Below are 22,020 nucleotides of genomic sequence, written 5' to 3'. Positions count from 1 at the left end.
TTCAAGTGGTCTAATAAGCGAGTTGAAGTGCTAAACTCCGTTTTCTTTCCAGATCATGAACGGTTTTATTTTCCATTGGAGTTTTTTTAAAGCTTTGTTCTAATATGCGATTTTTCGCGATTAATGCCAAAATAAACAAGTTATCGAATTTAAAAAAATGTTACTTTTTTATCTATGAACGATATGGGGAATAAAATGTTTTAGTTTGGAAAGATACATTTTTTGAATTTTTAAGAGAAGTTCTAATAATATAGTTGAAACCGTTTATGATCTGGAAAGAAAACGGAGTTTAGCACTTCAACAACCCATAACTCGCTTATTAGACCACATAAAAATTTCAGTTGCCACTTTTTCCCACTCTTATAATGATCTTAAAAATTATATTGAAAAAGATTATCCAATTTAAATAATATAAAAAGTGTACCGAATAGCCTTAATGAACTTTTCTATTACAAGTAATGTAAACAATAAATTTGAATTTATTTGACCTGGCAATAATCAATGAATGAGATAAAAATAACTGAACTGGATATAATTGTAAAAGAATTCCTAGTTTATTAAGACATATATCTTCACAATTTCTTTTTTCTTCTTTTTCTTCTTCTTTTTGTTCCTTCTCCTATCGCAGATTGGAAATCATCACAGCGATTCTCACTTTACTAAATGCAGCTTGGAAAAGTTGTTCTAAGTTGTAGCCATAACAATCTCTCAAATTACATAGCCAGTACAATCTTCTATGTTATACACTTCTCCTTCCCTAGATCTTTTCCTGCCTGATAAGCCTCAACAGAACCTACTTGTCACCCACACCTACTTGTTTACATGTCCTTAATATTATTATTTTATTTCCTTCTCTTTATTGTTGAGATAACTTTACAATTTTTTGCCATCAGTGAGAGTACATTTTTATTTGTCACCTAATGGTATCCTCCACATCCTCCTGTAACACCTCATCTCAAATGCCTTAAGGCTGTGCAAAGGCTAAAAATAAACTTTTTACTCGTGATATTTTTCCAAGTTTTTCAATTTGTATATTATCAAGCTTTCAAAATGAAAAAGTTTTCTCAGGAAAACATTTTTTTTCCGATCATTACTTTTTGAAATATGAGCGACTGAAGTTTGAATTTTTGGGACAGAACATTTCAAATTCGGTACGATATAAATCCATGAGATTTAGAGGATGGATTCTTCGTTGATCTAGTAGAACAAAAATTTTCTGAAAATATCAGTTTTTGGAAAAGTTATTCAATTTACCAAAAATAACTCAACTAAAAGTTATTTCTGGTTATTTTTAGTAAATTGAATAACTATTTCGAAAATTGATATTTTCAGGAAATTTTAGTTTTACTAGATCAACAATACCATGAAGAATCCATCCTCTGAATCTCATGGATTTATCTCTTACCGAATTTGAAATGTTCTGTCCCAAAAATTTAACTTCAGGCGCTCATATCTCAAAAAGTAATGAAAGGAAAAAATGTTTTCCTGAGAAAACTTTTTCATTTTGATAGCTTGATGATATACAAATCAAAAAACTTTGAAAAATATCACGAGTAAAAATGTTATGTTTAGCCTTTGCTTTTGAGGTTTGACTTTTTCAAAGTCCATGCTTCCATGCCATAGAGTAACGTGGAGAAGACATAACACTACAGCATGCGTATTCTAAGTTTCAATTTCCAGTATTAGAAATAATGTGGGTATTAAATTCCTAGTTTATATATATATATATTTTTTTTTTTTGACTCAAAATTGGACAAAAATCATGAAGTGTAAACATAACCTATTTCTGGACAACTTCTATCTAAATTTGGGAAAGGAACAGTTTTGGGCTTTTAGCCTGTTGATCCTTTCCCAATCATTCATAATTGAGAATGATATTTTATGTATCAATGTATAAATAAAGTCATTTGTTCAATTTTGTTGCAGACAGTATTGCAGTTGGACACCTAGAGACTTTGAAAAATCGGTCAATATAGTCAGACAACGAAATTAAGCGCAGCTGTGCGGGCATTATAGGTGCTAAATTAACAAGCAGTCTATTAAGATTTAGTGTGAAAACTATTTTTAATGGACAATTTAATGTATTACATCTGATTAAAGTCGCTGTGTCATTCTAGAATGCCAATTTCACCACGACTTGATCGTCGTTCGAATTATTTAGTCTGTTTTGCTCGTCCAATGTTATCTCTAATTTACACTCAGATTATAGATACCAATTATCATGTGCATAGAATTGGGTGAATGTGCTTATAATTTTTAATTGAACTCAAACTCTGAATATAGTCTCATATATTATTAGTAAAAAAAGCACTCAATTTGACTACTAGTTGCACAAATATTACCTAAATTTGATGGAATGTTGTTGTTCCAAATATAAGGTTTGAGTTCTTGATGAATTGATTGCGTTTTTGGTTGTAATAAAAGTATAAATGTCGTTTCAACTATATTAAGTCCGTATTTATAATTGAGTACTAGGTTCAGTCTTACAAACTTGATTTCCATCAATAACTGTTGAGTGAATATCCTACTGTTGGCACAAAACTATTATTGTAGCAAAGAAAACACATCAATCATCCCTTTTATTTTGTCTGAAAATTAGAAGTTGAGCCAATATTCTAGTAATTGAAGAATAAATTATAATGCACTCATATTGCTTAAGAAAATTTTAATAATATTTCTCTCAAATCAATTAATCGCAGTATTTGAAAAGCACTGACTGTATTAATGTAATTATCATGCAATTGGTTATTTTAATTGATTCTCTCCAATTTCATCAAATTCGTTTTGAAAAATATATTATTTCAGTTACATATTCCCGCTTTAATAATCACTCTTCTAGAATATCTCATTAATTTATTGTATTAATGTGGTGAATAATTATTAGAATGTTCGCCGTAAGATAGGACTATTGTTTCTTAAGTATTCATAATCTGAAATTCAGAAGAAATTTGGATTATTGAACAAATTTTATAGTAGATTTAAGTAATAAATAAGAAAATAAAGTTTATTAATATATGATAATTATAATTTATATATTACTCCTAAGTGCTGCTAAACATTGATATGTTTTCAATACTCTGCAGACAAAAATGATATTGGATGAAATTATAATTTCTCGATTATTGAATCTCATGTCGAAAATCCACTCGACTCTAGTCTTGGTTCTCTAGTTGCCAGTTGTTATTTTATCCTGCTGGCGTATAGGCCTGTCTATCTACTATGAATTACTAGCTAATGTAAAGTCACTAGCCAGATTATAGGTAGCTTGATGACAAATTTAAAACGGATCTTAGGATTTCGATGAATAGAGGCTATCTTTAAATTATCAAACTTAATTTTTTCCGCTGTCTCTGAGACTCTTCATTTCATTTTTTCTACTTCATATTTCTGTTTAAATTTGATAAATTCCAGCCGACTTCCTCAAATATTATCATAATATCTTGAGGATTGTTTCAATATTTGCAATCTATTCAACAGTAATACTAACTGCATCAATAATCATGATATTGATGCTCCTGTCAAATATTCAAGATAAAATTGTACTGTAACTTATTTCCAATTACTACTTCTACAAAGATTATATTTCTACTTATGAAAGGATTTGCTTGAAATTCTAATAGTATTTATATTTTAATAATTTTATGGTGTTATGACATGCCAACAGTTCAACTGTGATAAAGTTTCTTGTCAGTTGGTTTAGGTGAATTTTTAGTATTTTATTTTTGTAATTTCCATGGTTATAGAGAGTATAACATGAATAAGCATGCGATAAATTAATCAAGCTATGGACACTCATGGATTCTAATTTTAGGTGTTGTATTCAATATCAAAAGTGTCTTAATTAAGTCGAATTCATCCTATTCGTTATAGATACTTCATTAACTAAAATTCGTGAACTTGAATTTATGAATATTAAAAAATTAATAGTGTTATATATATTTAATAATCGTTCGGGTGACTGGAGACGGTCAAATATAGAACAGTACACCTAAAATTATAGTAGCTATTACTAAATAAACTTGAGTGTTTGTACAGTATACATTTGCATACTGTTTATCGTAAGAATTGTATTTGCTACCGTGCTTGTAAATAATATTACTTGTTTGGATTTGAATTAAACTGACATATTTTGCATAAAATTTACGAATAGTGTTGTTACACGTTGTACTGGTCGATTCAAGTTATATTCCAAGTATTGCTATTTGTGATATATCTTGAAAAAAGTTTAAATTCTAATTTTATTTTGAATAATAATTTCATGCAAGTAAGATTTTATTTTGCGATTTTATTGGTCTCAAAGTAATGTAAGAAAGGAACTATACTTGATAGTCGTGAAGTCAATTTTATCATTTAATATTAAGAAGTGTTCATTAGTTGAATGTTTAATGATTTCAATTTTTTTCTTTATTATTCATCATCGTCTGTCAATTGATTATATTGGTTTCATATCATGCTTCTGTAAAAATGAATAAAATTTTCTGTGATATTTGCAAGTAGGTCTGTGTGTTTAATATGATTTCTTTCATTTCATACTTTTTAATATTTATTTTTTCTTTCAATTCGTGATTAAGATAATGAATCAAAATTGCCGATTGTAATTTACTGATAGATCTTAAGCTCTCATATTATATTGTGTGAAATAAGTGGCTTGAGTTTTCCATATGTATGCAAAAACGCATGATTTTTCTTGGGAGAATTTCATATGTAAATCCTGTAATGGAATATCATAACATATATCTACTGACATCTAAAAACATGCTATGAGAAATTATCATTGCATTGGAGAATTTGCTAAAATAATTTTGGAATTGAGTTGAAAAGAAAGGCTGTTACTGTTATAGTGGACAGGAAAATCCAGGAACTGAGAAGTTTTGCTTTTTCATCCCGATATTGTAATTGTTATCCAATAAATGAATAAATGTCGTAGCACTGACAGCAAATCGAATCCATAATGAGTGATTGAAATATATCATATCATTCAAACTACCTCAACAGACACATTCTGTTCTCAAATTAGAAACCAAAACAATTCTGATTGTAGTTTTTCAAACGATGCTCAGGGTTTTGAAATTAATTTAATAAGCGAGTTCTGTTCTCAATGCAAACTCAACACATTTTAGTGATTGAGTGACTTATTAATATACAATGCATAATTTAAACGCAGTTGAAACGCTGATCTAGCTCACAAATCCAGTGTTAAACGTTGTAATGACAAAAAGAGCCCAGTCACAAGCCAATATCACAACATTAAATGTATCAACTACATTATAATGGAGCTATTTCATTGGATACTGCACATATTTATAACTTCAATATAAAATAAGACTGCAATAGCAATTGAAATCTTTTACAGATCTATTACAAGAATGTGGTATCTGTCTCGATTGCTAAACATGATCAATTTGAATTGAATTTATTTATTTGCTAAAAATAAAATACAAAAAAGCTTTGCAGAAAATAAATTTAAGATTCTGCACTAAACTAAGGTACATACATCTTTTGAAACTATAGTCTGTACATCTAAATGAGAGGCAAAATATAGAGTTTGTCCTTGTGTAAGTATGAAAGTAATGACTCAAATATTGTGTGATACATATTGAATGAAAAAGAGTAAGAAATTGTCAAAAAAACACAGATTTATTGATACTTAGAAAGACCGGTTTCGGTTATTACACAATTATTGATTTGTGTAATAAATGATGATTGAAATAATCAATGACATGATTTGTGTAATAACCTAAACCGGTCTTTCTAAGTATCAATAAATCTGTGTTTTTTGACAATTTCTTACTCTTTTTCATTCAATATGTATCACACAATATTTGAGTCATTACTTTCATACTTACACAAGGACAAACTTTATATTTTGCCTCTCATTTAGATGTTTTTGACAATTTCTTAGTCTTTTTCATTCAATATGAATAATTACCACAATATCAACTTCTCAACTACACAAAAAAATTGTGTGATACAGTTGATATGAGTCATTGCTTCAAAACTTACACAAGCATGAACTTTATGTTTTGTCACTTTATGTTTGTCACAGATTATAAGACTAAAATACCGACCAGCTACATTCAATACTATGTACTGTAAACTGAACTATACTATACTTTATACTGTATATACTGTTTTGGCTGAGGAATGGAGGCCAATATGTGATATTGAGAGAACAACACAAATTATTTAGTATCTGAATTTATTCAATTGAGAATTTGACTCAGAAGAGAGTCAATATTTTTTATGATTACTGTGTTGTTACTTTAGTATTAAAGTGAAACTGGATCACTCTTAAATTTGTGAAAGGGATGAGAATGAGTTCATACATATTGTACTCTGAAGCTTCTCTGAGTGCCTGGAGTTGGAAAGTCAATATTGGGAAGCTTTGTGTGACAACTAATACTCTGAACTAACCCAAATCCAAAGTTTCTTATTGAATACTGAATTGATTCCAAAGCATTCAACCATATCTGATTCGTCTCTAATGGAAAAAGGAAGGTGAACCGTGAGCATCGATTAACAAAAGCGTATCGTGGGAGGTACTGAATCTATAGGCCTACTCTCTTGTACAAATCAGAATTCTATCTCATGAAATGATTTTATTATTACTACATAGTATTGTTTATAAAACTGGTGATTAATTCTTTGTTTGTCTTCAAAATCATTCGAAGAGATAATTAAGAATTTCATATGACATATTTTTTAATTCAGAATTTCAAATACAAGATCTCATAAACGAATGAAGTTTTATGCGTCAAAAACTTCAAGGAAAAAACAATCAATTATTATTGAAATCTTGGTGAATAACTGCGGCCCTCAGTAGGTCATTGAGCATATAAGGCTTTCTTTTAAAGAAGCAATCAATATGATTTAAGTTGGCTTGTAGCTTACAAACAACTGTATGAACCTACCCCTTAAAAAACATGCGTTTTTTCTGTGTAAGTAACTATTTAAATAGAAATCTACTTATAATCTTGAAGACAAGAAATATTAATGTCACCCAAAATCCCAAATCCTATGGTTATTGAATTAAATATCTATCTAATGAACCCACTGTATGAACCTACGCCTTAAAAAGCATATATTTTATTCTGTGTAAGTATAAATATTAAATGAAATCTGCGCGTATGCATGAAGATAAGCAATATTGATGTCACCCAAATTTCCAATTCCTATAGTTATTGTAGAAATCTATTTGTTTCAAGCCTTGTAGATTACAAATCCCTCTGTATGAACCCATAGAAACAAATGTTTTTTCTGTGTAAGTAGAACTAACAAAAATGAAATCTGCACGCATTCATGAAGATAAGCAATATTGATGTCATCCAAATTTCCAATACCTATTGTTATCGTAGCAACTATCTGTGTATGCAACTAACTGTATGAACCGATGCCTTAAAAGACATGTGTTTCTTTCTGTGTAAGTAACAACTATTAAAAAAATATCCACGCGTAATCTTGAGGATAAGCAATATTGATATCACCCAATATTCCAATTCCTATTGTTATTGTAGAAATCAATTTGTATCAAGTCTTGTAGCTTACAAATCCCCCTGTATGAATGAACCTACCCCTTAAAAACATATGTTTCTTCTGTGTAAGTAGAACTAGCAAATGAAATCTGCGCGCATTCATGAAGACAAGCAATATTGATATCACCCAAAATTCCAATTCCTATAGTTATTGTAGAAATCTATTTGTTTCAAGCCTTGTAGCTTACAAATCCCTCTGTATGAACCTATAGCTTAAAAACATGTTACTTTTTCTGTGTAACAACTATTAAAAAAATCCATGTGTAATCTTAAGATAAGCAATATTGATGTCACCCAAATTTCCAATTCCTATAGTTATTGTAGAAATCTATTTGTTTCAAGCCTTGTAGCTTACAAATCCCTCTGTATGAACCCATAGAAACAAATGTTTTTTCTGTGTAAGTAGAACTAACAAAAATGAAATCTGCACGCATTCATGAAGATAAGCAATATTGATGTCACCCAAATTTCCAATACCTATTGTTATCGTAGCAACTATCTGTGTATGCAACTAACTGTATGAACCGATGCCTTAAAAGACATGTGTTTCTTTCTGTGTAAGTAACAACTATTAAAAAAATATCCACGCGTAATCTTGAAGACAAGCAATATTGATATCACCCAATATTCCAATTCCTATTGTTATTGTAGAAATCAATTTGTATCAAGTCTTGTAGCTTACAAATCCCCCTGTATGAATGAACCTACCCCTTAAAAACATATGTTTCTTCTGTGTAAGTAGAACTAGCAAATGAAATCTGCGCGCATTCATGAAGACAAGCAATATTGATATCACCCAAAATTCCAATTCCTATAGTTATTGTAGAAATCTATTTGTTTCAAGCCTTGTAGCTTACAAATCCCTCTGTATGAACCTATAGCTTAAAAACATGTTACTTTTTCTGTGTAACAACTATTTAAAAAAATCCATGTGTAATCTTAAGACAAGAAATATGGAAGTCACTAAAAATTCCAATTCCTACAGTTATTGTAGAAATTTATTTGTTTCAAGCCTTGTAGCTTACAAATCCCTCTGTATGAACCCATAGCTTAAAAACATATATTTTTTTTGTGTAACCCATAGCTTAAAAACATATATTTTTTTGTGTAACTAGAACCAACAAATGAAATCTGCGCGCATTCATGAAGACAAGCAATATTGATGTCATCCGAAATTCCAATTTCTATAGTTATTGTAGAAATCTATTTGTATCGAGTCTTGTAGCTTACAAATCCCACTGTATGAACCCATAGCTTAAAAACATATGTTTTTTCTGTGTAAGTAGAGCTAACAAATGAAATCTGCGTGCATTCATGAAGATAAGCAATATTGATGTCACCCACAATTCCAATTCCTATAGTTATTGTAGAAATCTATTTGTATCGAGTCTTGTAGCTTACAAATCCCACTGTATGAACCCATAGATTAAAAACATATGTTTTTTCTGTGTAAGTAGAACCAACAAATGAAATCTGCGTGCATTCATGAAGATAAGCAATATTGATGTCACCCACAATTCCAATTCCTATAGTTATTTTAGAAATCTGTTTCAAGTCTTGTAGCTTACATCCCTCTGTATGAACCTATAGCTTAAAAACATATGTTTTTTCTGTGTAAGTAGAACTAACAAATGAAATCTGCGCGCATTCATGAAGATAAGCAATATTGATGTCACCCACAATTCCAATTCCTATTGTTATTGAAGCAACTATCTGTGTATGCAACTAACTGTATGAACCGATGCCTTAAAAAACATGCATTTCTTTCTGTGTAAGTAAAACTATTAAAAGAAATCCACACGTAATCTTGAAAACAAGCAATATTGATGTCACCCCAAATTTCTATTATTATCGATAGTATTAAGAGGTATATGGATCATTCATGGGGCTGTGCTTCTATATATATATTATTATTATACTAAATCCCTTTACATATTCAGGTTTTGAGTACAGTGTTAAAAATATCGATTCATTTTATAATTACAGTCACTGATAATTGGAGATAAGTACAATTGATTAATTTGCTTCTCAAAAATATTAATTCTTGGATGGAGAAATTTTATTTTTATACTTTTCTTGTTTGAGTAGATTGATGGAGGCTGACCATTATATGAACAATGTTTCCTCTTGACTCAACATACAATATGTAGTGTGTATAGGAAGCAGACGGTCATTTTCAAGGAATTGTTTAGTTTTAGCAGAAAGGTCAATAGACTAAAAATAATTGCAATTGTGGTAGGAAGAAGATAGGGTGGTGGACAGTCAATAGAGGTTGAAACACATTTCGGAAATTGAATGAAAGTTACTGGAAATAGGATTCCAAGACCTTGTCATTCATAGACCAGGTAGGTAAATGACTGGACTTCCTCATTCTTGCTTTTGTCACACATTTTAATCCTTTGAACTGACTATGATGATGATGGCTGTGACGAACCTGTGGAGAAGAATCCGTCAGATCAAGAAGTTCATGAAGCTTGCAAAATTATCAGGCAAGGATTAAAACTCGAAAATAATGTACCAGACAACATGTACGACTGTTTGAATAGATGTTAGTCGTTTATTGAACATTATGTTTCATTCAAATGCAAAACTCAACTGAAAATTACTCTCTTTTTCAAATAAAACATTGAAAAATAGGAAAGTTGAGTTATTAGAGTATTTATACTGTATTTATTGCCAAAATTACCGTATTTTGTGTTCAACCGCCATGATACATAAGATCGTGGCCGTTTTCTTGACAGACCAACCTCTCAATAACGAATACCTCTCTGCAGCGAACTTTTTCTCGGGATAATTGACTTCGTTATACAGAGGTTCGAATGTATTTTAAAAATCTACGTGTTATCTTGAAGACAAGCAATATTGATATCACCCAATATTCCAATTCCTATAAAAATTGTATAAATCAATTTGTAGCTTTGTTTTGTAGCTTACAAATCCCACTGTATGAACCTACCCCTTAAAAACATATGTTTTTTCTGTGTAAGTAGAACCAACAAATGAAATCTGCGCGCATTCATGAAGACAAGCAATATTGATGTCACCCACAATTCCAATTCCTATTGTTATTGAAGCAACTATCTGTGTATGCAACTAACCGTATGAACCGATGCCTTAAAAAACATGCGTTTCTTTCTGTGTATGTAAAACTATTAGAAAAATATCCACACGTAATCTTGAAAACAAGCAATATTGATGTCACCCCAAATTTCTATTATTATCGATAGTATTAAGAGGTATATGGATCATTCATGGGGCTGTGCTTCTATATATATTATTATACTAAATCCCTTTACATATTCAGGTTTTGAGTACAGTGTTAAAAATATCGATTCATTTTATAATTACAGTCACTGATAATTGGAGATAAGTACAATTGATTAATTTGCTTCTCAAAAATATTAATTCTTGGATGGAGAAATTTTATTTTTATACTTTACTTGTTTGAGTAGATTGATGGAGGCTGACCATTATATGAATAATACTTCCATCATAATGTATGTATATAGTAATGTGTATTTTAATGTGTGTGTGAACAATGTTAACTATAATAATAAGTATTATTATCAGTTTCTCTTTACAAGTATTAAAAAGATTGGTCTTAATATAAAAAATAATGTGAATTGATTGATGTTGTTTTCCATGACGAAACACAATACAGGTTGGTGAAATTATGGAAAAGCATAATATTTCTTCTAAAATGATAAGATAGGTCCCAAATGAAACCTTTGTCAAATTATTCTTGTGAATGAAATAGCCTATTAAGCTTCCTCCATCATTTGTACCAACTCTGTATAATAACTTTGTTGTATAAATAAACATATACATCTAACTTAGATTTATATGTGTATTTATATTCAAAAGTAGCCCTAAAGAGAAAAAGAGATAACTTTGTTGTAGTTTAAACACTGTGTTTCTTCATTTCTACATAGAAGCACAGTGTCCAGACTACAATGATGAGAATAGAACTGATCATGCTTCTGAATAAATTGATTATTGTGCTTAGCTGAAGAAAAGAAAACACCTACAAGAATAATGGACTTGGAAAATATTTGATACAATCAAGTTACAGAAATATCAAGAACTATCCATTGATTTTAATCTTCTTGTGAAAATTAAAACCGTATTTCAATCAATTAATAAATTTCTCAGCTTTGTTGACCTTTGTAGACCATTTTCATTTTAATCAGTTAATAAATATCACAGCTTTCTAGACCACTTCAGTCTCAGAGAATTCATAATAGAACAGGTATGTTTTTTACAGCATTTATCAAGATTTGTTGGCATTCTAGGCCACTTCAGTCTAATAGAATTCATAATAGAACAGGCATGTTTTTTACAGCATTTATCAAGATTTGTTGGCATTCTAGACCACTTCAGTCTAATAGAATTCATAATAGAACAGGTATGTTTTTTACAACATTTATCGAGATTTGTTGGCATTTGATAGGCTTCATCTAAAGTCTAGATGGGTTATTATATTTCGACTGACAGCTCAACTCAACAGACAAAGCTGACAGGGAATTCAATTCCTACTAATTAAATATAAAATTGAATAACTGGAAAGCCAGTGGCATTTAATGATGCCCTACGTCACAGGAATGCCATTTGTAACTCGAGGCATGAAAATGTATTTTTAATTAATAAATCCCGACCTTTGAACGAGTTCCTAGTCTGTCATCCGTCATTTTCAGTTTCGTAAAATGGAACATATTCAGTTAAAATGAAAGAGACGTTGGAAGTTTTATTAAATTTATTTGAGCCAACCTATAGTTTCAATGATATCTGCTGTCTCTGGGGGTAGTAATCCTCAATGAACTTTATCAAGTGTAGAAAGATTGAAATGTTCAATCAAGAAATGTTTTATTTAATTTTGTATTTTAAGTTTCTATTCACATCACTTCTTGTTTTTTTATTATTTTTTTCTGTGTGAAATAAGTTGATTTGATTCAATTTACTTTTGAGAATTTGTAATTCTAGTTTCTATTCAAATTACTTTTTGTTTTTGTATTATTTTTCTGCGTGGAAATAATATGATTTGATTAAAATTTGAATGCACTTCAAGGCATCATCAGTAGTCTTCCGGGTTAGACTAAGGAAAAAGGAAAATGATACTCAGTTCTATGAAAATTGATCAATTAGTGATGGAAAGCCTAAATTTCTCTAATCAATTAAATGCATCACTTTCAAATTGTTCATCAATGAAGCATGATAAAGACTATTCTTGTTAAAGATGAATGTATGATTAGGATGAGTGATCAATTATTCTGAAATAACTGTAAAAGTGTGCTAATAAAAAGAGTGTAAGATGTACTTGTGAAAATGTGAACATTGCTATTCTAAAAATACCCTTAGTTTTTAAAAACATGTAAGGATCAGTCTGACATAGGGAGGGTGTATATAATATAAACGGGTTATATTATTCAGAACGTATTTTTTATTCGTAATATATTCATTACAATGTTCAATGACAGAGTATTGTAAGCTTTATAAAACGTATTCTTGATTCAAATAAAAACATAACCGCTGAATTCCATAAAAATTCAAAAGATAAAATTGTATTGATTACAGAATATTAATAATTGGTGACACAAAATTTACATTGCTCTATACTCTATGAAAAGACTTCAAAAAATGAATTACATGCGTTGGCTTTATCATAATTCTATGTTACTTGAACAAGGTGTAAGAATGCTTTGGAAAATACTAAACGACCGAATATAATTTGCTACAATAATATTATGAAATGCATCATTCCAATTGAATTGTTCATCTCAATTGAATTAATACTCAACTAATTTATCAACAAATAATCAAAACACAAAAAAAATGTATAATATAGTTGGAAGGTTTCTAGTAATATATTGATTTTTGTGAGTAAAGATAGAACAAACTATTAATGAGAATAAGAAAACATTGAATTACACAATTTAAACCAATGAGATCTTATTGTAAAATGAAAGTCATGGAAGCATTCGGACTGCCTTTCTATGTTAATACATGGAAATATCAAGAACATTACATGATATTCGTAATGTCAGGTGTTAGAAGTTGAGAATTTCATTATTGGATCTACATATGTTTCAAGAAAATGTTCATGTTAACTATCATAAACTTTTCTCTGGTAAATGTTTAATTATATAGGTAATTTATAGTAATCCATTGTTCATGTTTGAGAAATCAATCTATTAAAACTTTATTATGGAGTGCAATGATTGTATTCCATTATTGCAAAATGTCTTATATGAAATTGGCTAGCCTGTGTGTTACTTGTATTTGGAAATGGAGATTGAAGAACTAATGCTTTAAAATATGCCTGAGTGTTTCATCAATATTTAAAAATATGGGACTTGTACTTGAATGTAAATTACCGCTATGTCAGTATAACATTTAATTACAAAATTGACATTTAAAGCTTTAATGCTTCTTTGTAAAATTGAAAATGAATATATAATCTTCATATTAAGCAAAAGTGGATAATCTCATTATAACTATTTTGGAAATAATAACAAATGAAAAAAAAGAAAAAAATGTTAATATTATAGGGAAAGAACATAACTCCTCCAATTCTAAATACGTTATCACAAGCAGAACCAACGATTGTATTGTAAAATTTGTAATTTCAGTCTCTTTAAACATTGTTCAAACTTGGAATTAAATTGAACCGATGTAGACCGTGTTGAAATAAATGGTTTAAATTGAATAATTATTCTATTTCACTGTATAAGAAGCTTCTATTTGAAAAATTTTCCATATTGTTCAGTTATTTCTTTATTATGGGGGAAATTATCAGTTCATGGTGAAGCTGACATTGGGAATTGTTTGAAGCCGAAAAGTGTATGTGAGAAACGGAACGTTCGAAAATGAAAATGGGAAAACTTTCCAGCTGTCGATAACATTTTGTAGATACTTTTAGGATTCACTTAATTACTATTCTGCGCTTTCATACATTTCAAGTAGCTTAGGTCTACTCCTTGCGAGAGAAAGAAATAGATTAATGAGATAAGGAGAACCGCTGTTAAAAATGTATTTATTCTGGTAAAAACTAAGAACTATGTTTGAAATATTTTCAAATAAATGATTTTCAATCAATCAGCTGATTAATTTTCAAGATGCTACTGAAATACATGAACATAAACATGTAGCCAACACACACACAAACAAACAAAAAACAATGAAAATAAACATACACACAAGCATTCTAACATTGATGTTTTTCTGGAAGATCTATTTCATTTCACACTTCATCATTGAATTTGTATCCAGTGGTCTTTTTAAACGACTCTACTGCATTTGTAAGATTTATACTAATCCCTTCGATGCAATACGTCTGAGCCCATAATTCATTGTCCACTTCTACATCATTCTCAAACACCTGAAAAATGTTTGAATAATCTTCAAAATTAGATGATCTTCAACCTTATTCTGATCATAAACATCTCTACCAACATCATTACAAAATCGCAATGCAACAGTTATGTGTTCTAGACTATTCAATATTTCGAAAGTGGTTATGAAAAGTATAATAATTCACTTCAATAAAACGTATGACAGTTACTATAACCGTTATAGACTATTGAGTCAATTCACATGCGTGTGTTGAACAAAATGTCAGCTGAAAATGAATGATTTATTATTTCTATACGAAACAACAGTATGATAATTTGGATTAGGATTTGGGAAACTTAACACCTTGCGAACTGCTTAATCTACATAGTAGTGGCAATTTCTAGGCCTACTAGATATGATACCTACTGTATATTGCGATTAATTTAAATAAATAAAGTAGCGCTTTACTTTCGATAAAAGAAATGTTTCGAATATGAACACTGTGTATGAAATGTATGAAAACTTCTACGTTTACAGTAGAAATAAATGATTGCAGAAACATATTGGAGATGTGGGATAATTTCCTTCCGAATATATAAGTCAAAACGTTTTTGAAACATTCCAAATATTATTTATAAGTGGTTATTATATTTTCAGAGCAAATTTATTAGGAAGAGAGGAATACTCTGAAGGCCCACTTACAGAAAACACTCCAATTATAATATATTAATGACACTTAAAACGAAGTGTTCATTCTTTATGCAATACCGGTAATTCATTCCCTATTGAGAGGTCCACGTTGTAATGGCAGTGTTTGATTAACATTTGTGTTGCTATATATCCTTGTCTATCATTCGACAAAGCACATAGCACTATCCTTTTCTAGCTCCGGTGCCAGATCATTTCTTAACAATGGAGAAACATAATCAATTAACAAAAAATTCAATCTCTATCATGAAAATTCATTATTCATTAAAGAATATAATTATTTCCTTGACAAATAAAATAGAATTGATTATTCCAAACATGAATGAACAGTGTTAATATCGAATCAGGTATACCGGTATAATCCATCATTTAGGCAGTTATAGAGCAGAGAATCGTCGACGTTGTTCTCAAATCTTTCTCCACTGCCATCATAACGTGGACCTCACCATAGGTGAAATGAAACGTGGAGAAGGCAGAATAAAAAAGAAACATGTAGATTCATCAAAATTTGCCAAATATTTACTTACAAGGCTTCCCTTGAGAGTCGATGGTTCATCATACAAAGTAGCGCATTTATTGAGTCGTCGAAAGTTTTCATTGTTGAATTTCTCAGTGTTGATTATTCCTTCAGTTTTGAAGGGATTATTGAATGTCTTGCAACCATCAACTGGTTTCGCAGATGCAGCTGGGGTTCCCTCTGTTAGAACTATATTGTCTATATTAACATTGTTCAAAGTACCTACCAATGATTCGCCTGTAAGTAGAATAAATGAATAGATTAGCAACTCTTATAGCCATGAGAGAATATCATAGATTGAGAATAGTAATCTCCTAAGGATATAGAATGATACCAAACATATCAAATAATACAAATATAAATCTCACTACACTTTTAAATTATTTTGTCACAACATGCTTCGGACATTTTGAAAATGGCATAAATGTCCGAAATATATTGTGAAAAAATAATTTGAAAGGGTACTGTGATTTATATTTTTATTTATATTAAAAGTAGACCTAAAGAAAAAAGAAAATAATACCAACACATTTCATGAGCAGACCATGATACCAGAAGTCAATGAGATGTAATTAAATAAAAAAATTTATTCTCAGTTAAAATACTGACTAGCCTACCTATAAAAAGTCGAGTCTAACTATAAGGCTCAACTCACACTTACGCGACTCAAGTAGAGAAAAGACTGCGACTCTAGTCTCTTCTCGACGCTGCATGTGTTTTCAAATGGTGACGTCGCGGAGACTAGATTCGACTGGTCTGAGTGTCACCATTTGAAAACACATGCAGCGTCGAGAAGAGACTAGAATCGCAGTCTCTTCTCGACTTAAGTCGCGTAAGTGAGAGCTAAGCCTAAAGCCTAAAGGCTCAAGTGTGAGTTGAGTCTAGAGCCCAAAGGCTCAACTCACACTTACGCTACTCGAGTCGAGAAGAGACTGCGACTCTAATCTCTTCTCGACGCAGCATGTGTTTTCAAAATGGTGACACTCAGACCAGTCGATTCTAGTCTCCGCGACCTCACGACTGTGAGATTGAGTCAAGCGTCGACTCGACTTGGTTGTCTAGTCTCGAATTGAGTTGCATAGTACCGTGTATTTTCAATGAAATTGAGGTTATGTTTTATGATAGTGATGTTTTATCATTTTAGATAAGACAATTACAGTAAGATAAGAATTAGATAAGACAATTACAGTAAGATAAGAATTAGATAAGACAATATATTCATAATAATTATTATAAAATTTGTTACATGCGCCGAAGTGACGAATTGGATCTCATATTTTTAATAATGTGAGGTAAGAAATGGAGTAGCATGGAACTGAAGTAGTGACAATGAGCAAGAAAGTCGTAAGGTCGAGAGACTGGAGAATCCTCGACTGGAGTCGTCCGATTTGAGTCGAGGTAGTGTTAGTTGAGCCATAGTCTAGCTGAGTCATCGCTTGTTAGTAGAATCATAGAATAAAACAATCTAAGGTTTTTCTGGTAGAATGAATGCATAGATTAGCAACTTACACAACTTGTTAACTGTTGAAAATACATTTTAGAGAAAAACTTGAATTTGAACATAAGCAACAAACCTTTGAAAGTCACACTATCTTTGAACAGAATACTCCCGTTGAAAACCTGATGAGTTCCTTTCGATATGAGAAATCTCTCTTTCAAGAATTTATCCAAATCGATGTTGTTGTAAGTTTCAGTGTCAAGATTTTTCACAATCTCAAGATCTTCGAAGACAGTTTCAGGCAAACTTCTGTTTGAGCTTGTTAGAACAATATCATCTAATTGCATTCCTCCTACTCCACCTGCAAATTGGAAAGATTGTATGTCTGATGATATTCCACACAAGGAATCATATACTTCATATTATTTCACAATTGACTGTGTATAGTAATAATAATTTATAGCAAAGCATTATAATAATAGTATCGAGTGACCTGGCTGACTCAGGTCTGGTGTCAAAGTCGCAACTAATCAATTTCAGGTCATCTGACATGACCTAATGACTGCTTTTTATGCAGCCGGGACCGATGAATAAACGTATCCATCCGAAACACGGGAGTGACCCGAGAAAAATATTTTGCTCAAATATAGTAGGGTCCACGTTATAATGGCAGCATAAAAATAGAATCCATGGGGGTTGAAAAGTCCCTGAATTATTGTAGCATTTTGAGTAATAGCAACAGTAGTATTAGCAACTAGGTACTCTCATGGGCGAACTAGTCATATGATTATGTCTTATGAGTGTGTTTTACTTATATTGTTATGAAATAGTATATTTCGCACCTAGGGCCGAAAATGAGACTTTTCCGGCTCGAAATCGGTTTTCAAGTCCGAGGCGGTAGGCCGAGGACTAGAAAAGATTGAGAGCCGTAAAAACATTTTTGCCCGTGGTGCGAACGCTATTTTTCGCCACACAGAAAAATATACAATATATTATATATGAGAATAATTATTGTTCATTAAGCACTTTCGAAAGCGAAAGTGGAAGGTCATAGCTCTAGCAAATCTGAGGTAATCTGAATATCAGGAAATTGTCCAAGTATTTTTATTTTTTATTCTGATTTGTCTAAATAACCTAAAATATTATGTTCTATTATGTGGGAGGTTGAGTTTATACTTTTTTATTCTTTCTTATGACAATAAGATGATATTATTATAAATGTTTCAATTATTGAATAATAAACACAAGTAATGGAAAGTTTTTTGATCAGCTGTTTTAGCACACTTGAAATTTGGCCAATCTGAATGTCAACGTCAACAATGCTTGTTGTCATCGACTTGGGAAGTTTAGGTTAGAAGTTCTACCCTACTCTGAAAATCAAATTTTTATAGTTTATAATATATATCTTATCCGCATTTCATTCATCCAAATAAAATGATAGTATATTATTGCAGAATACTTTATTCAATTTTGGAAGCATAAACTGATTCCGTTTCATAAATTATTTGTAAAAACGTTCAGCACCATGGATATTGCCCAAGTAGTTCCAAAATTATTCACCATGTTTCGTGATAAACGAAGTACTATGAGATTTGAGGTTAGATTCTATTATACTCTGAAAATTTAATTTGAATAGTTTATAATATATATCTTCTTTGTATTTCATTCATCCAAATAAAATGATACTATCTTATTACAAAATACTTTATTCAATTCTAGAAGCATAAACTGATTCCGTTTCATAAACTATTTTGTAAACACGTTCACATCAAATCAGAATCAGCTGACTTCAAGGTTATTTTACAGCCCTAGGGCCGTAAAAATTTTACCGGCCTGGTCAGAAAACAATCATTTTCGGCCTCCATATGACGCACGTAAACCAGCTCATTACATGCAAGTGGGTGAAAATAAGTATATTTTTATGTTTATAATTTATTGTAATGACTTCCTGCTTGTAATAATTATGATTCAATCTATCATTGACATTTGTAATGCAATTGATGTTCTCAATTAGCTGCTGCAATAAAGTTAAAGTATTTTGACTTTTGACTTTTGACTTTTGACTTTAATATTATTATTTTAAAAGTCTTGAATTTCTCTCTCCATCATGAACTGTTATTAAGTTTCATCAAGTTTTGAAACTGAACTTCATCCATGATGGATGATGATGATTATTATACTAATAAAGTCTTGAATTTCTCTATCCATTACGAACTGCTGTATGTTTCATGAAGTCTTGAAACTAAAATGACGACTTGCGTACTATATTAATTGTGGAAAATATAAATATTCTAATAAAGCTGTACTTCTAATGAATACCTTACCTTTCGTCTTCAAACTGAATGCACTGAAACCATTTTCAAAATACTTGTGACCCTCGACTATGTCTGTCGAGTACTTTCTTACAAGAGTCTTGTTGAATTCCAGAATATTCTCCTGATTAATATGATTCGCTAATAAATCTGCAGTGACCGTCATAAAATTGCAAGACATATGATGTAGGAAAACTTTCTCTCCCGTCACAATCTGAAAATGAAAATTGAATTTAATCTTAGTCCCCAAGTTTATTGGAATAATTACCCAATGAAGAGTCAGTTAGCAGTTCTTAATCGCCTAGATTATAGGGCTTATACCTCGCTCATAGTCTATGCGGGAAAATGTTTTTCTGTTGATCCTTATTTGAAATTCTCTAGTTATAATCTTGGGAAATGAAGGTTTGGATTACATTTCTCATCTAACCGTTGGTTTTTGGAGAGACTTTCCATTCTTGACTTAAATTAACGGCGGATTAAAGTCAGTGAGTTCAGTGGGCTACTTCCGGGGGTTAGTGGGGGTATGGAAGACCCCTTTTGTTACAGAGTGGCCGAAGGGACTTCCTTGAATGATGAATATGATGATGATGATAAAGAATTCCAATAATCACTTAAGCCGTCGGTCCCGACTGCCTAAAAAACAGTCGTTAGATCATGTCAGAGGCCCTGAAATTAATCAGTTGCGAACTGAAAACTCTGACACCAGACCTGAGCCAGCCAGGTCACTCGATATTATTATTATTATCACTCAAAAGAACTATTGTGTGCATATATATATATATATGTACTTAAGAAGGTAGTTTTAGTGAAAAGTTGGGGATAGAAAAGAAAATGTGAAAAAGTTTGGAATAAAAGTAGAGGATTGAAAAAAAGGTTCTTGAGGTAATATCCTTATGAAAGATGTGGCATTTTTCATCTCTTCCGGTGAAATGGAAGAGGTTCACGTTTTAATGACGGTATTTGAGTAAGATTGGTGTTGCTATCCTTGTCTATCATTCGATAAAACTGATCTCCGCAACGTTGCTAAATCGTTTCTAAACGATGTAGAAATATAATTGAACGAGCGAAGTGAGGTCTAAGATTCAAGTCGACGGTTTGGCATTTCTCTCAATGTTTAAATGTTTAAATGTTTAAATGTTTAAATGTTTAAATTGTAATATTACATTTTTCTTCTCACATTTGAATCGAATCTTCAATTCGAGATCTATGGAACTTTATAGTAAATGTCAGAGTCATCAATAGACGGATAAACTTTTTGATGGAGAATTTATTATCGTGAATGTTTGTTGCATTGTTCCATGGTGTCACCGAGGCAGGGTTAACAAATTATTTTAAAAGATAAATGGTTTATTTAAATCGAGATATGTATAAAAATTTAAAATAACATTTTTAAAATAAAGTTTTATTGAGAACAGATGTAGAATGTGAATTCTAAACTTGTAAATTATAATTTTTTTGTGACGTGTCTGTAATGTTGGAGGCGTTGTCTTTCGTGACTGGCAACTTGTGTCTTTTTCCTGTTCGACCTTCTTCTGAAAAATGGCTTGCTACAAGTACTGTTGTCGTAGAGTTTTGCTATAAATCATTTTCGTTTATTAATGTTGTAGATTGAGTTTTATATAAAATTTTGTGCTGTTTTGGTCAGATTTAGTTGTTAATGTAGTAAAGCCAATAGCCACTGTGTTTCAACTGTAAACTAGATAAGTATTTTTTAGTTCGTAATAACTCTGAAATCATTAGGCTTGTAAGTTATTGTTCTTTGTATATTTCTGTGTTTTGCCAAAATTTTCATCTGAAGATTATAAGTTAATTTGCTCTGAAAACTGGATTTCTCATTCATAGGCAATAGATCCATTCACAGTTTATCAAGAATCTATTTTATTGGAGCCGACAACTTTCCTTAGGTGATAGGTGTTAAATGCTATTCCAACCGTTTAAGGAAAAATTGGTAGCACGGCAAATGTTACCCCTGTGGTGGGACAGAATTACAAAATAAATATGTCCCAAATGGTACACCATGAAATCCCTGGTTATAGAAATTATTAGTGGATAGATATCTTGATAGGTTATGAATGGTTTGTTGCTGAGTGGGAGGTCGGTTCAAGAGAGATCAAGTTTTAATGAATCAGTGCATATTACAAAATGGCAAACATTAAAAATGATCTGAATCTTATAGCATTCTTA

At 30.9% G+C, this 22,020-nt stretch overlaps 2 protein-coding genes across 4 annotated transcripts in view; one reads left to right on the top strand and one right to left on the bottom strand.

Annotated features, from left to right (window-relative positions):
- LOC111044475 (tau-tubulin kinase homolog Asator) overlaps positions 1 to 5,494 on the top strand; it is an 80,057-nt gene extending 74,563 nt beyond the window's left edge. Inside the window, 1 exon segment of the mRNA XM_039442279.1 lies at positions 1,927 to 5,494. The gene's annotated coding sequence lies outside the window, so the exon portion shown is untranslated.
- A 6,786-nt stretch (positions 5,495 to 12,280) lies between these two features.
- Positions 12,281 to 22,020, bottom strand: part of LOC111044482 — a 114,800-nt gene continuing 105,060 nt past the window's right edge. For 2 of the 3 annotated variants that reach the window (XM_039442276.1, XM_039442277.1), the window contains exons 22-25: positions 19,849 to 20,050; positions 17,661 to 17,885; positions 16,097 to 16,323; positions 12,281 to 14,907 (exon numbers count right to left, since the gene is read on the bottom strand). In XM_039442276.1, the coding sequence (XP_039298210.1) occupies positions 14,770 to 14,907; positions 16,097 to 16,323; positions 17,661 to 17,885; positions 19,849 to 20,050 (792 nt within the window). In that variant the 3' untranslated portion in view covers positions 12,281 to 14,769. The remainder of the gene's footprint in view (positions 14,908 to 16,096; positions 16,324 to 17,660; positions 17,886 to 19,848; positions 20,051 to 22,020) is intronic. The other variant, XM_039442278.1, reaches the window with a different exon arrangement.

This window comes from Nilaparvata lugens, chromosome X (assembly GCF_014356525.2).
Source record: "Nilaparvata lugens isolate BPH chromosome X, ASM1435652v1, whole genome shotgun sequence".
Taxonomy (NCBI): Eukaryota; Metazoa; Arthropoda; class Insecta; order Hemiptera; family Delphacidae; genus Nilaparvata; species Nilaparvata lugens.
This window is presented reverse-complemented; position numbering and strand designations above follow the sequence as displayed.